Source organism: Meles meles, chromosome 6, assembly GCF_922984935.1.
Source record: "Meles meles chromosome 6, mMelMel3.1 paternal haplotype, whole genome shotgun sequence".
Classification (NCBI taxonomy): domain Eukaryota; kingdom Metazoa; phylum Chordata; class Mammalia; order Carnivora; family Mustelidae; genus Meles; species Meles meles.
In genome coordinates, this window is record NC_060071.1 from 136,025,142 (window position 1) to 136,040,599 (window position 15,458).

Consider the following 15,458-nt stretch of genomic DNA (forward strand, 5'->3'; position numbering starts at 1 on the left):
TGTGATTCATTGGTCTTACACAATTCACAGCACTCACCATAGCACATACCTTTCCGAGTGTGGATCACACTGCCACCCAATCCCTCCGAGCACCCTCCTCCTCTCCAGCAGCCTTCAGTTTGTTTCCTGAGACCAAGAGTCTCTTAAGTTTTATCTCCTTGTCTGGTTTGATCTTGTTTCATTTTTCCTTCCCTTCCCCTATGATCCTAGAAGACATGTGTTCTGTGTCTTTCTCCTTTTTGTAGTATGTTCTTCTGGTAATTGTCCACTTCATTTTTGTGACCTGTCTCTTTCTAGGTATTGATACTGGTATACACTTTCTACAGCAAACTTTTGCTAATAAGCCCAATTTATATCAGTTGTATTGCCTTTTTAGTATGGTAAGACATTCAGTAGCAGTGACGTTTTAGCCTTAAGTGTGGGTATATGTATGTTTGAAGGAAAGAAATTTGCTGTATTTGGGTTTCATCTTCTAATCCAGTTATTGTCTTTAAGAATGGACTGAACATAGTCATCATAATGAGAAATATCAACTGTCTTCCTAAACATTGTTTCTTCCCATTCTCCAGTTTCTATTAAGTTCTCTTCCCCAGTGTTACTTGCTTCCTTATTCTTACTTACCTTTTATTTTAGATCACAGATTCTGCTGGTCATATTCTGTACTCCAAGGAAGATGCAACCAAGGGGAAATTTGCCTTTACCACTGAAGATTATGACATGTTTGAAGTGTGTTTTGAGAGCAAGGGTAAGTAATCAGAGTGTTTTCCCTGAATGAAGTGTGTCCTGTCAAGTTAGAGCTTTAACTTTCTCTCTTGGGCTGTTAGGAAAAGGAAAAGGAAACTACATTTGTTTATGTCTTTCACACATATGAGTGAAAGTTGGCTAATCAGCCGAGTTCTTCATGTACAGGAGTAGGCATTTCTTCAGCGCTGTGACATATCTGGCTTGAACGATAGAGTTGAATTTCGTATAGATGCCGGAGTATAATGCATTTATATGTCTGCTAGTGACACGTCTTCTCAGGGATTAGAAATAAGGCCTGTCTGACGAACAGTATATGGCAAAGTTAGAAATACTTTCCGTCTCCAGAGCATTTTCCTAGTTCTGTCTTGGTGTGGATTCTTCTGTGCATCTCAAGGTCAATACCCCATAGTACCGTTCAGTCTGAATACTTGATGGCTTCTCTGCTTAGTAATGGGTGAAAAGGCAGAGTCCTTTTTACTCCCTATTCATTAGCTTAAAGGACACTAGACTCTAAAATCTTAATGCATTTATACTTGTTACATTAGTCGGGACCCTTTTGGGCCACAGGACGTAAAAACTCAAAGTGTCTTAAAGAGAACGAAGAGACAGATCGTTGGACTGTCTGAACTGGGGAGTTCGCAGTGTGGTGCGTCTTGGTGTTTTAACAGTGTCATCGGAACTCTACCTCTCAGTGTTTCCTTTCCTTGCCTCCATTTAATTTTAGTCTCGGGCTGCTTCTGTGTAGTAGCAAAAGGACTTCTGCCAGTTTTACATTTGTAGAATATTCAGAACGTAGGATCCTGGAAGAAGAGCGAGCACCTTTGCCAACAGTATCAGCAACAGCGTCCCGTCCTTCCCGGGACGGCAGACAAACCAGCTGCTTTTGACAGTTCATCAAGAATTGACTCCCTTGATCTAAAGTTGGTTAGTTTAGCCTAAAAGCTAATGGAGTTTGCCAGAAGTAAATGGGCAAATAGATGAAAATTTTTAAAAAATTAAAGGATTTTAATGGTGATTTCATCACTGATATCCTTCTATCTGCTCCCACTGGTGCCAGTTACAGGATGTCTCAACTATATTCTAGACATTTCCACATGGTTGTGCCATTCTTGCCTCAAAACCAAGGTGTCTCAGACTGTTTTCACAAGTCTCCCTTTCAAACGAATTCCCCTCTTACTAGTGTTAACCACTATCCTCCCAGTTACTTGGGCTCACGTTTTGAAGTTATTCTTGCCTTTTTCAGCCTATCATCGAGTTATACTGATACTTCTTTCAAAATATCTTGTGTCTGTATTTGTCACCACACAAATGTGAACTCTTTTAAATCATGGATTGTGTTGGGGTGCCTGGGTGGCTCAGTTGGTTAAGTGGCTGGCTCTTGATTTTGGCTCAGGTCATGAGTGATCTCAGGCCTGGGATCGAGTCCTGCATTGGGCTCCGTGCTGGACGTAGAGCCTGCATAAGATTTTCTGTCTCCCTCTCCCCCTGTTGGATCCCCCCAAATACATATGTGTATATATATATATATATATATGTGTAAATGTATACACACAACAGTTAGTCAGCACTCAGTTTCTAGTCTCATTTATTTTGATATGGAAATGAGGTACCTTGTAGTCTTTGGAGCAGCTTTTAAGAAATTGTCCATTTGACAGAGAAATGCAGAGACGTTTGGTGTTTGTTTTGTTTTGTTAGGGCCATGATGTCAGCTAAGGGGCTAGGCTAGCTGGTCTGTGCAAGAGACCCTATGGTCTAGACTGAGAATAGCCAGAGGTCTGTGGTTTCATGGTTTCACTTGTGTTTGAATAATACTAGTGTTGTGCTGTGGCAACAGAGAGATGCTGGGAAGAGTCTGTTAAGAAGAAAATATTTTCATCTTTTGGGCCAGGTGGGGGTGTAAGCTGATTCAGTTTCATAATTTTTTAAATGAGGAAGGAGAAGCAAAAATCTGCAGTGCCTCTGTTATGGGCCAGTGCTGTGATCACGATTACACGTTGGATTTGAGAGAAGAGATCTCCCTCTCTGGGTGCCACTTTTTGTTTTGTTTTGCAGACTTACTGGTTTAATGCTCAGAAGGCATCTGTGACTTAGTTTCTTAGTCCTACCTAAGTAGTGTTATTTCTGTTGCTTTCTCTCTCTTTTTAATTTACATTTTTAAAAAGATTTATTTTTATTTTATTTTTGAATATTTTGTTTATTTATTTGACAGAGAGACAGCAAGAGAGGGAATATAAGCAGATGGAGCAGAAGAGGCAGAAGCAGGCTCCCCGCTGAGCAGGGAGCCTGATGCAGGGCTCAATTCCCAAATCTTGGGATCATGACCTGAGCTGAAGGCAGACACCCAAACTGAGCTACCCAGGCACCCCAAGATTTTTATTTATTTATTTGTCAGAGAGAGAGAGGGAGCATAAGCAGGAGAAATGGCAGACAGATGGAGAAGCAGGCTCCCTGCTGAACAAAGAGCCTGATGTGGGAGTCAGTCCCAGGATCCTGGGATCATGACCTGAGCTGAAGGCAGATGCTTAACCATCTGAGCCACACAGGCACCCCTGATGTGCATTTTTTAAAAGATTTTTATTTTATTTTTAAGTAGTCTCTTACACCCAATGTGGGGCTCGAACTCAACCCAAGACCAAGAGCCACCATGTGCTACCAACTGAGTCAACTGGGCGCCCCTCTGTTGCTTTCAGGTTGATCCTTCTAATCTGTCTAAAAGAACTTCTTAACTGTCTTTTAAACATCCATACTCGTTTCAGTGTTTGAGCCCTTTCCTGTGCTTTGCCCTTTCCTGTGCTTTGCCCTTTGCCTAGAGTACTTTGTCCTTGACTTCAGGTGCTCTCTCTTTAGTAAAGTCTATCCACAGCTACTCCCTTCCCTTCTCTAACCTTTACTCCATAGCTGGGATTATCTGAACTGGTTTTTTTCCTCTTCAAGTTTTTACTGCTTTGCATTTGGATCGTAACTCTTAGGCATGCTTGTCTTAGATCCCCATCGAATTATTTGAAGGCAGAGATTGTAATTCAGTCACCTTGTTCTCACTAAGTAGTTATTGAATTGACTTCAGTCCATTTGAGAAGCTTCAAGATGCAGAGTGTAGTACTATTCTCTCTGGCTTGTAGATTGGAGAACTCCCTTGCTTAAGTGGCACTGTTGCCCTAAACTCCTAATTCCATGTAGGCAGGTTTTTAAAAAGAATTTGTTTATTTATTTTTTTGTCAGAGAGAGAGAGAGAGCGCCAGCGCGAGCACTGAGCGCACAGCAGGGGGAGTGGCAGGCAGAGGGAGAAGCAGGCTCTGAGCCTGACGGGATGTCCCTGGACTCTGGGATCATGATCTGAGCCAAAGGCAGATGCTTCGTCAACTGAGCCACTCAGCTGCCCCCCTGGAGGCAGTTTTCTATTTCACAAATAACTATGTGAATTCCTGGGGACTGGGGCTGAGCAGTTTTCTGGGACTCTTGACTCTTTTTCTCTCCTACCTGTTGATTTAAGATTAAATTCTTTTTTGATCAAGCTGTATCAGTTTACCTTTTCTGATATGAGCCTAGCTCTGTTGGCACTCCTGTCCCAAATAGACATTTCTCTTTCTAAGTAGCGTCCCTGAAAATTGTATTCTTCTTTACAAGTGTTTTTCTTGGGCTGTTCTCTTTTAAGTGTTTTGTGGGTCCTATAACACTTTACCGACCTCCTGAAATGTCCTTACATTGAACCAGAAGGCTTGAATTAACATTTTTTTTTTAAGATTTTATTTATTTATTTGACAGACAGAGATCACAAGTAGGCAGAGAGGCAGGCAGAGAGAGAGAGGAGGAAGCAGGCTGTCCACAGAGCAGAGAGCCTGATGCGGGGCTCGATCCCAGAACCCTGGGATCATGACCTGAGCCGAAGTCAGAGGCTTTAACCCACTGAGCCACCCAGGCGCCCCTAGAAGGCTTGAATTAAAGTGGAATATTAGCTAACTTCTGTGATGTTTTCAGTACTCATGTTTATGTTAAGTAAATCTGAGCTTAGCATGTACCCAATAATCCTTTTTTTCAAAATTTGACAGGGCACCCTTTTCAGATGTGGAAACATACCTTTCAGTCTTAGTTGGTGCCCACTACCTATTGGTCTAGATGCCGCTCAGTTTTATACTGTTTTGACTCGACTTTTATTTCCTAATCCAGTAAGCCTGTGTCCGTTGTCTCTTCTGCTCTTCTGTCCCTGTGCAGTACCAGCTGCAGTGTCTTGTGTCCTGCCGGCCCAGAGATGTTTGCCAGCAGCATGTTCTCGTTGCTTTCCGGCACCCCACACAGATAGAGGCTTTGTCTGGAATGCTTGTGATTTTAGCCAGAGCCAGGAATTTTCTGCAGCTGAGTAGTGGGAGGAGTTGTGGCTGTTTCCCTCTATTGAGAGGGTAGGGGTTAGAGAGAGGGAGGGTGGGTGGGTGATTTCCCGGAATTTTAAATATTCTACACAATGAATCTTTTGATTTCTTTCTCAGGAACAGGGCGGATACCTGACCAACTCGTGATTCTAGACATGAAGCACGGAGTGGAGGCAAAAAATTATGAAGAGGTATGTCCTGCTCTAACAGCCAGTAGTAGTGTGCTGTGCTACGAGGCTTCCGTGACCCAGTCAGGCCAACTGGCTGTGCTTTGCCCAGAAGGCTTTTGTTTTCTCAGCAGTCATGTGACAGCCAGCTACAATCTTATTGATACAAAAAGTTGTGTTAACAGCCTTGAACAATAATTCTGGCTGTGGCTTTGGCCAAATGACTGAACCAGCTACCCCATAGACAGTGTTGGTGTGTAGGGACACCTGGGTGGCTCAGTTCGTTAAGCATCTGCCTTCAACTCAGGTCATGATCCCAAGGCCCTGGGATTGAGCCCCACGTTGGGCTCCCTGTTCAGTGGAGAGTCGGCTTCTCCCTCTTCTTCTCCTCCTCCCCCTGCTTGCAGGTGTGCTTTCTCTCTCTCCTTCTCTCAAATAAAATCTTTTAAAAAACTCCAAAGCCACAAGAACTATTTAAGACTGGAGGATTGGTCTTTACAGAAAGTTGAGTGTTTTTACCCAGATCAGAAATCTTCTTACAACAGGACCTAAAGGTACGAAGAAGAAGTGGGGGACAGGAAATGTAAATGGTTCTTTAAAGAATGTAAACTAAATAAAAGAAAGTTGATTTAAGTGATTTGAGAGAATTTTCTGGGACTGGTGGACCCACAGAAAGTTGCTCCATCTTTGGTCAGGACCTGGGAAGGAAATGTCCTAAAATGGAAGAAGATTGGAAGTGACCAGCTAATTCTCCAACAGGAAGTAGCAGTACAACAATTGCAGCTCAAGTCTTTCCTCTTTTTCATAGTTCAGATATCCAGTAGAAGAACCCAAGGCTGAGTTATTTGTAGGTGATCAACAGGAGGGAGGGAGGCACTAGAGGTAGTGAATGGAAGATAGTTCCTGGTAGAGACTTTGAATTGCTTTGTTTCTGTGTCTAAGCTGGTTTAGTTAAAAAACAGAAAGAAAGCAAGAGAGCCTCTTTATTTGATGAGATGAAGAGTAAATTGAAATAATCCTTTTTAAACTTTGATGGTTGAGGGGAATCTTAATTATATTTAAATAAGATGTTGTAAAAATGCCATCGGAAGGTAAAAAAGAGAAAACCTTGTTGCAGTTATTCTGAGGTAGAAGAGTAGGTAAGGTGATTTTCAGTTTTCAGTGACTGCTGCTGTCTTAACTTGACACCACTCTCTAAGCCAGTGTGCATTGTTACACCAGAAATTTTACCAGTTGTAACTTTTTCCTCCTGATACGATGGCTGCCATTATATTAAGTAATAGGGCACTTGATTAGACATTAGATGCCATTTTTCCCTCTAAAACAGAGAGCATTTTTGTGAGTTTACATGGAAAAGGATGTGGACATCTCTGTCACAAAGCACATTAGAACTCCTGTTCCTCCTGGAATGTCTACCATCCTTGGACTTTGTTGACATTGAGGAAGGGCTTTTATCTTTCCTGACCTTCTGCTTAACCCAAAAGGGGAATCCCTAGCAGAAAGGAAACCACAGCACTTCCTCTGCCTGCTTCCTGCTTTGGAAGTCTGGCACGTCTTAAGCGTCGTTACGCACATAGTTACAACACAGCTCTAAATTCTGTTTCTTAACCAAGAAACTAACTCCTGCTACTACTCTTGCTGGCGATCTTACCACCAGCGCCGCCCCCCACCACCCCCCTGCCAAAAGCAAACTGAGGCAGAGGAGAAGTGGTTTCAACACAGGCCAAAAGCAGCCCTTTCCTCAGTCAGTGGCTAGGCTCCCTTGAATCTTACTTAGAAATAGCTGTTACTTGTCTCTCAGCAAATGCCTGTGACAAGAACATGAATAATAGAAACACTTGTTCTCTGGTTAATTACCAGAGAGCACTGAGTGTATGTAGAGGTTCTGAGGCATTTAATTTCAGGCCCTTGAAGTAATAGCTTTTATCTCCAGAGGATTTGGGCCTATTGGTATAAGCATTTGGGTTTGGGGAGGTGGCACATTTCTTTAAGTTTCTCCCTCACAGTTGTGGGCTTCATGATTCTAAAGTCCCTTGTGGTTTTGTAAAATTGAGTAGTAGTCAGTGTTTCAGTAGCTGGGCCAGAGGGCTCCAATGCCTGCTGAATTGTTAGAGGATTTACTTAACCAGTGCATGTGAAGTTAGTATGTAAACAGTACAAATGTAAGATGATATTTTGAAGCCGGAATGGTTGTCCTCTTGTAAAGAAGCATAGAGTCTTGTAGTTTGAATTCTTTAAAGAGTTCAGAATGCTTATGTCCTCAGAAATAAAGCACTTTTGATTTCTGTGTTGAATTTTAAGGACTTTTCACCACTGTCTTTTGTCCTTGGTTGGGGGGGAGGGGGCACATCTGTATAGAGTCGGTATGTGAATTGAGCCAGTTTTTTTGTTTTGTTTTGTTTTGTTTTGTTTTTTTGAGTTTGTGGTCTGTGGAACTAGAGCAGCTGCTTAGGAGAACTAATTGTCTAATCCTGCAGTTGCGAAAATGAAGGCAGTAACTATCCCACAGAGAAGGAGCTATCTGACCCATCCTCTAACTCTGGGGCAGTGTCTGTCCCTTCTTGATGTGGATGTCCGCTTTTTCAGCACAACTAAGATCCTGTTGTGCCTGTGAGTTCTGTTAGTGTGTCATTTGCTGTCAGCGTGTATACCAAAGACAGTTGCCCTTGTTGGAGCAACAACTGAAGACTTTCCAAAAGTTCTACTTTTTTTGAGTGCCTTAGGGAGGAAGAACTCTGGTTCTGCGTACTAGCTCCAAAATACTTCTCTCAACATGAACTAAATGAAATAACGTATGGGCAAGAAACCCGACCCACAGTTTGGTTCGTTCAGTAGATTTTGCTCCCTTTGCCTACCCTTTCTGGAAACTCTGACAAAGTAAATAGGATCATGCTAAATTCCATATAACCCTAAGATTGGCTGTTTTATCTGGCCTTATGTTGGCACATTCTTGACCTTTTGAGCTTCTGTGAAGAGGCTTGTGATTCACATACTTCCCCACACAAGTAGACTTGCCTTTGACTGATGTCTACCTTCTTTATCTTCATTATGGAGACTAGATGATCTCCGCTGTTACTCTTCTAAAATTTGGGGGGCTCTGGTGGGGAGTGTGGAGGTAACAGCAATTTGACTGAAATTGGCTTACCATAAGAAGCTTCTCGAGTTTCAGTGCTTCACCAAGGAAAACAATCCAATAATTCTCTATATAGAGGTCGGTTTCACGTGTTTTAAGTTAAGAAGTTTTTCAGAGAACGTTTCCTTGGTGTAATTACATATGACTCTGAATTCTAGGTTCAAGTTATCACTAGGGCAGTGGAAGATTTGGATATGGCTTAAGAAGGGTAATTTCAGGGCACCTGGGTGGCTCAGTGGGTTGGGGCCTCTGCCTTCGGCTCAGGTCATGGTCCCAGGGTCCTGGGATTGAGCCTCATGTCAGGCTCTCTGCTCGGCGGGGAGCCTGCTTCTCTTCCTATGTGTGATCTCTGTCTGTCAAATAAATAAGTAATCTAAAAAAGAAGAAGAGTAATTTCACGTATTTTTGGAAATATGCAGGGAAAGGCTTTCTGAATTGCAGCTTTTCCAAGGGGTCCCGACCACCACAGATGAGAGATAGCATGGTAGGGAAGATTTCTCCTGAGCACTAGGTCAGAGTAGATGGCAGGATGCTCTGAGGAAGCCTGCTTCAGGACACCAACAACACTTACTATCTCCTATGAGAAACTTGGCTCCTCTGAAGAAGGCATCAAATGGGGATGCTACACAAAGTATACATTATGTGAGTTCAGGGGCCAAACTAGCATGGGGAAAAAAAACAATGTGACTTTGACAATGTATGATTATTAATTATGTGGCACAGTCTGAGTGCTGTAGGACTTTAGGAAAGAGGGAGTCGGTGTTGACGGAAGTGGTTAAAGGAAGCTTCGTGGTTAAGGCTTGAAAGATAGGAAGGATTTCGGTACACTGAGCAGATAGGCTTTTGGAAGTCAAAGGTATGGTTTTGCTTGCATTTTACAGCAGCAGAGCTTTGCGGTTCTGATGCTGAATAAATGCTCTGGTGACCTTGTCTAGGCGTTCAAGAGACCGTGGATCTGCTAGGCCTGGTGTTGCACCCAGTGGACTTGATAACTGTGGAAACTCCAGTTTGATTTGTCAAATGAACTCCATTGTAGCTCTAGTACTCTTCATTGAATGGCCACTGTACAGTTTACGGGGGGAATGCTACCCTCTAGTGGACAACCTGTGGTACATAACTTCAAGTAGGCTTTGCTTTCATCGAGCTGTTGGCAAAATACAGATCATCCTTCCAGCCTAAGGAGAGAGACGTAGACTGGAATAATGGCGTGCCGGCATGAAACAAGCGTAATTTCACATTCTTGCACACAGTTTGAACATTAAATCACACACTTTAGGAAGAGCAGAACAACAGTCAGTGGGGATTTTTGATACAGGTGTTATCTTTTTGTACTGACTATGATAAAAGCCTTGATGATACTCATTGAGTACTTAGTCCTGGTCAAGTGAAGAGGGTCTTCCTGAGAATAGTGATGACAATTTGCGTAACATTTTTACTCTGTTAGTCTGTAAAAATTAAAATAATAGCAGTATGAAACTAGGGAAGTTCGATTAATAAACTGGACAACTTACCCAGATCCTTGTGGTCTAATATAGTTTGATCACTTCACCTTTGATCCAGAAAAAACTTAGTGGAGTCTGCTAGTCTCCTTCATCAAACTTTTAGTATCTTCAGAATAAAGTATAAACTCAGACTTGGATTCCAGTCTCCACTCCCATCAAGCTCTGAGAACTTGGGCAAGTTATTTAACACTTTGAATCTTAATTTACTCATTTGAAAAATTTAGGGATAATAATATTTACCTTATATAGGGTTTATGAGGATTAAGCAAGATTATAAGGTATAAAATATATACACATTGTGAATATATACTGATAGATCTAATTCTTTATACTACTCTCTTCATCCTCTGCTCAGTTGAGCTCCACCCGAATTTTTTTTTTTTAAGATTTTATTTATTTATTTGACAGAGATCACAAGTAGGGAGAGAGGCAGGCAGAGAGAGAGGAGGAAGCAGGCTCCCTGCCAAGCAGAGAGCCCGACGCGGGACTCGATCCCAGGACCCTGGGATCATGACCTGAGCGAAAGGCAGAGGCTTTAACCCACTGAGCCACCCAGGCGCCCCTCCACCCGAATTTTTGAGCATTATATTTGCGATTACCAACCACCCTCCCCCAAGAATGGGTGTGTGTTGGCACATGAGTACGCGCACACGTGCGCACACACACACACAGATCAGACGATGTACAATCTAAACAACGTCTGCCTGCAGTGTCCTCCCTCCGTGTTTTGGTTTGCAAGTTCCCCTCAGCCTTGAATGTCTTTCTCTCTCCTCTCTTTCAAAATCCTGCGTCATTTGTGAGACCCACCTCACTCACTTCCTGTTAACCTTTCCTTTATCCTTGCAACTGTGATTAATCTTGTGCTATTTTCCTTCCTTTTCACTTTTAACGTGTGCCTATGTTGTAGAGTTAATATATAATGCCTTATATTATGGTTATAGCTTTTTATATGAGCCTCCCCACCAGACTGTGAGCTTCTTAGGAGCAGAGTTCATCATTTATCTTTGTTCCTTGCACATAGTAAGCACTCAAGAAAGCACTGTGGTTAGGGTCTTAAAATGGTTTTGGTTTTTTTTAAGACCGCTTCGTACATTTTTTTTTTATCTCTAGGTGTAGATTAGATGTAAATATATATCCATTATTACTGTTATTTTCCAATGAGTATCCACGATGTGTTAGGTGGTTGGAATAGAAAGTTGGTTTTCAACATTGTTTGAGTCTCTTGGCAGTTCTTTAACTTTCCTAGATTTAAAATTAATATCAAGTAAATAAAGCTGTTTGTTAGGCAGAGATGTGTTTTAGGGAAAGAGACCTTCATCCCACTCATAGAAGGCTGAAAATAATTTACCAAATTAAGGAAAGGGTTGAGTAAGGGTTATTTCATTGAAAATAACATCAACAACATTTCCAACATCAAGGAAAATGGGAATTGGGCTGTTTGGTTATGAATAGAACTAGAGTTTGGGGTAGGACTTCTGCTGGAAAAAAGTTGGGGAATTGAATGATTAAGTGAACAATGGCCTATAGGCAGTATGGAATCCTGGGTAGCAGTTAAGAATAGGTGAATCTATAAGCACGTAAGCTTTTGGAAAGATCTTATTAAATGAAAAAAAGCAAGCTGTGGACAATGTGTGCAGTAGGGCCCCCATTAATAAATGTGTTTTAAATTGTGTGTTTCTGTGTACATTTATATGCGCACCAAAGCATAAATAGCGTGTATCTTTCTAGACCTTTCTAGCAAGGTCTAGAAAGATACACACCAGGGGCGCCTGGGTGGCTCAGTGGGTTAAAGCCTCTGCCTTCAGCTTGGGTCATGATCCCAGAGTCCTGGGATCGAGCCCCACATCGGGCTCTCTGCTCCGCGGGGAGCCTGCTTCCTCCTCTCTCTCTCTGCCTGCCTCTCTGCCTGGTTGTGATTTCTCTCTGTCCAATAAATAAAATTAAAAAAAAAAAAAAAAGAAAAAAAGATACACACCAAATGCATGACCATGGTTACCTTTGAGAAGGAATGTGTGAGTAACGGAAATTGAGGAGCCATGTGAAGGTAGGCTTTTTGTTTTTGTTCCCTTTGCTTCTGAATAGTTTACATGTGTAGCAAGAGAACATATTTATGTGTTGCTTGTACAACAAAAAAATAAATGAAACATCAGAAAAGGAAAGGATTGGGAGCAGGATTTTTGGTCTGTAATCTACAAAGGCCATCCTCAATACCAGGTTTACTCAGGTTTTCAGGTTTTAGGGCATTTCAGGTTTTAGGCATTTGGCCTATTGTCATTTAACAAAAAAGGTGAGGAGGGTTGGAAGTAGTCTTCACAATATTTTTTTTTTTCTAAGAATATTTTCAGGGGCGCCTGGGTGGCTTAGTTGGTTAAGCTTCTGCTATCAGCTCAGGTCAGGATTGCAGGGTCCTGTTGGGCCCCTTGCTCAGTGGGGAGCCTGCTTAATCCATCTTCTTCTGTGGCTCCCCCTGCTTGTGCTTGCTCTCCCCCCCACCCCGCCCCGGTCAAATAAATACAATCTTTAAAATAGAGAATATTTTCAGCGGGCAGAGTCATGGCCATAGTTTCACTTCCAGTTCTTTTTGCAAGTTTCTATTTAGAGAGCCCTAAATCATTTATCGCTAAAGAAATTTCATGCCATTGCTTTTATACTATCTCATTCAGGAAGCTTTGGAGATAAAAGTATAAACCAGGAGGGAAAATTTTAAACAGATGAAAGCTGAGCTTATTATATATAACTTGTATTGATATCTTTTCTCTGGGGAATTTTTTTGCTCTGTGGCTCTATACAAGATCAGCAGATATGTATTCTAAATTAATGACAAAATTTGGCATTTGGACATTAAGCTAGGAGAGTTAGCTAAATGCATTAACTAACCATTAGTTAAATGTTACAGTCGGTTAGCTTCATTCTGTTTCTAGCTGTCAGTGATGTCAGTAATTAAGCCAACACTTTACAAATGTAAGAAAATGTACATCTAGTCTAAGAAAACTTAGGTGGATCATTGCAGAGTCATCACACTTTACGTACCTTATTTAAATATAAGCTTAAGGGACGCCTGGGTGGCTCAATTGGTTAAGTGGCTGCCTTTGGCTCAGGTCATGATCCCAGGGTCCTGGGATCGAGTCCCACATCAGAGTCGTCTTCTCTCCTTCTGCCTGCCATTCTGCCTGCTTGTGCTCTCTCGCTCGCTCTCTGTGTCAAATAAAGTCTTAAAAAATAAATAAAAATAAATAAATACGTAATTTTTATATCCACATCCTAACAGCAATTTCTAGTTTTATTTTAAGTGACTTTTTAAATTTTTTTTCTTTGATTTCACTTATTCATTTGAGAGAGAGAGAGAGGCAAAGAGAGCACAAGCAGGGGGAGAGGCAGAGAGAGAAGGAGAAGCAGACTCCCCACTGAACTGGGAGCCAGACGTGGGTTTGATCCCAGGACCTGGAGATCTCAGTCTGAGCCAAAGACAGATGCTTAATCATCTGAGCCACCCAGGTTTCCCCAAATAACTTTAATTTTCAGTAACTTCACATGTTCAGTGCAGAATGTAGTGTGCAAAGAGCATAAGAATGCCCTTAAACTCTTCCTGTTCATCCCATGTTAACTGCTGTTAACATTAACTGAAAAAGAACAAAGAAGGTGAATTGGACGAAAGAGAAGGAAAGGTAGGGAGTTCTATAGAGAACATGAAATAGAGAGTAAAGAAGCAGATATAGAAAAATTTTTTTTAAAGATTTTATTTACCTGTTGAGGTAGAGTGAGAGTGAGCTTGAGCAGGGGAGCAGAGGGAAAGAGAGAAGCAGAATCCCCACTGAGCAGAGAGCTTGACGCAGGGCTCCATCCTAGGACCTTGGGATCATGATCTGAGCTGAAGGCAGACGCTTAACTGAGCCATCAGGCACTCATAGAAAAAGAATTTTTGATGAATTCTCTAGAAAAGCTCTAAGAGCAACTGGTATATGAGTTTTAAAATCTAGAAAACTCTGATGGTATATCCTCATTTTAAAAGTAAATCAAAGTCTTAGATTGATAGGGAAAAAACCAAAAATAGAATAATGAAATCTTTGCTTTTGTCATATCTGCTTTTAGTTACTAGGTACTCTTGGAGGTTTCACAGTGGTCTAGGCTGAGAAAGGAAAACAGTTCATTTCTTGCTCACATCCTTCCTTCTTTAGCATACAGACATCCTCGGAGATTTCTTTTGATAACTGGCTATGTAATTCTTTAAAAAAAAAAAAGTAGTGTTTTTTGTTTCTGGCTTGTTTTTTGGTTTCTTAGCAAAGCTAGGATTCATCTGGGCTCTGGAGCTCCAATATAAACCCTAAAGCTATTGTGGGATTTAAAGGAGCAAACCAGAATTCTCTAATTTTATAGTTTAGTTGTTATCTTGATGTTATAGTTGCATATACTCTCATTCCTGTGCATTGTGTATTGGGAATTTGGAGGGTTTTCTTTTAAAATCACATCTGACTAATAATGACTCCAACTGTGCTGATACTGTTGTTTCTTTCTTGGACATGAGTAAAAGGTCAGTGTAAAGCCTGCTTCTCCCTCTCCCTCTCCCTCAGCTTGCGTTCCCTTTCTTGCAGTGTCTCTCTCAAATAAATAAAATCTTTTAAACAATAAAATAAGAAATTTTAGGAAAATATTTTACTTTATAACCTACCATATTATAATACTTCCAAGGAGGTTTTAATCAAAATTAAAGTATCAAAAAAGTCTGAGATGGAAACTTAGGAACAGTTCGTGGGGAAGGACAGAAGCCCAGATTTTAAAATACGTTAAAGTGATAATAGAAGAGATTCTAAGTTTGGTAAAACTTTTTTTTTTAAGATTTTATTTTTAAGGGGCACCTGGGTGGCTCAGTGGGTTAAAGCCTCTGCCTTCAGCTCAGGTCATGATCCCAGGGTCTGCTCAGCAGGGAGCCTGCTTCCCTTTCTCTGCCTGCCTCTCTGCCTACTTGTGATCTCTCTCTCTCTCTCTCTCTCTGTCAAATAAATAAATAAATAATAATAACTCGATTATCCAAAAAAAAAAAAGATTTTATTTTTAAGTAATCTCTACATCCAGCGTGGGGCCCAGACCCACAACCCTGAGATAGAGTCACATGCTCTACCAACCGAGCCAGCCAAGTGCCCTGGGTTTGGTGAAACTTTGAAAAGACTCATCTGTCGCCTTGTGTTCTAGACTAAAGCAGTTTTGTCAAGGAGTGGGTTCATAATTCCTTTCTTTTCCAGATTGCCAAGGTTGAGAAGCTCAAGCCTTTAGAGGTGGAGCTCCGACGCTTAGAAGACCTTTCAGAATCCATCGTTAACGATTTTGCCTACATGAAGAAGCGAGAGGAGGAGATGCGAGATACCAATGGTGAGGGGAGAGCAGCTCTTATTTCTTTGTAAGGGAGACCGAGCTCTTTTCTCAGTTTTGCCAGATGGCCATGGGGGAATGGGATGATCACTTACTTCAGTGTTGCTGCTTCTCCGGGTACATGAGCTTTGTTAGATTTTCAAGGGAATAGAAATTTCTGTGGTATGCAGTTGACCATATTCCC

The 15,458-nt window shown here is 41.5% G+C and overlaps 1 protein-coding gene across 1 annotated transcript in view; it reads left to right on the plus strand.

Moving 5' to 3' along the window:
- TMED10 (transmembrane p24 trafficking protein 10) overlaps window positions 1-15,458 on the plus strand; it is a 41,077-nt gene that overhangs the window by 22,333 nt on the left and 3,286 nt on the right. Inside the window, exons 2-4 of the mRNA XM_046009277.1 lie at window positions 634-745; window positions 5,226-5,299; window positions 15,148-15,274. Coding sequence (XP_045865233.1) covers window positions 634-745; window positions 5,226-5,299; window positions 15,148-15,274 — 313 coding nt within the window. The remainder of the gene's footprint in view (window positions 1-633; window positions 746-5,225; window positions 5,300-15,147; window positions 15,275-15,458) is intronic.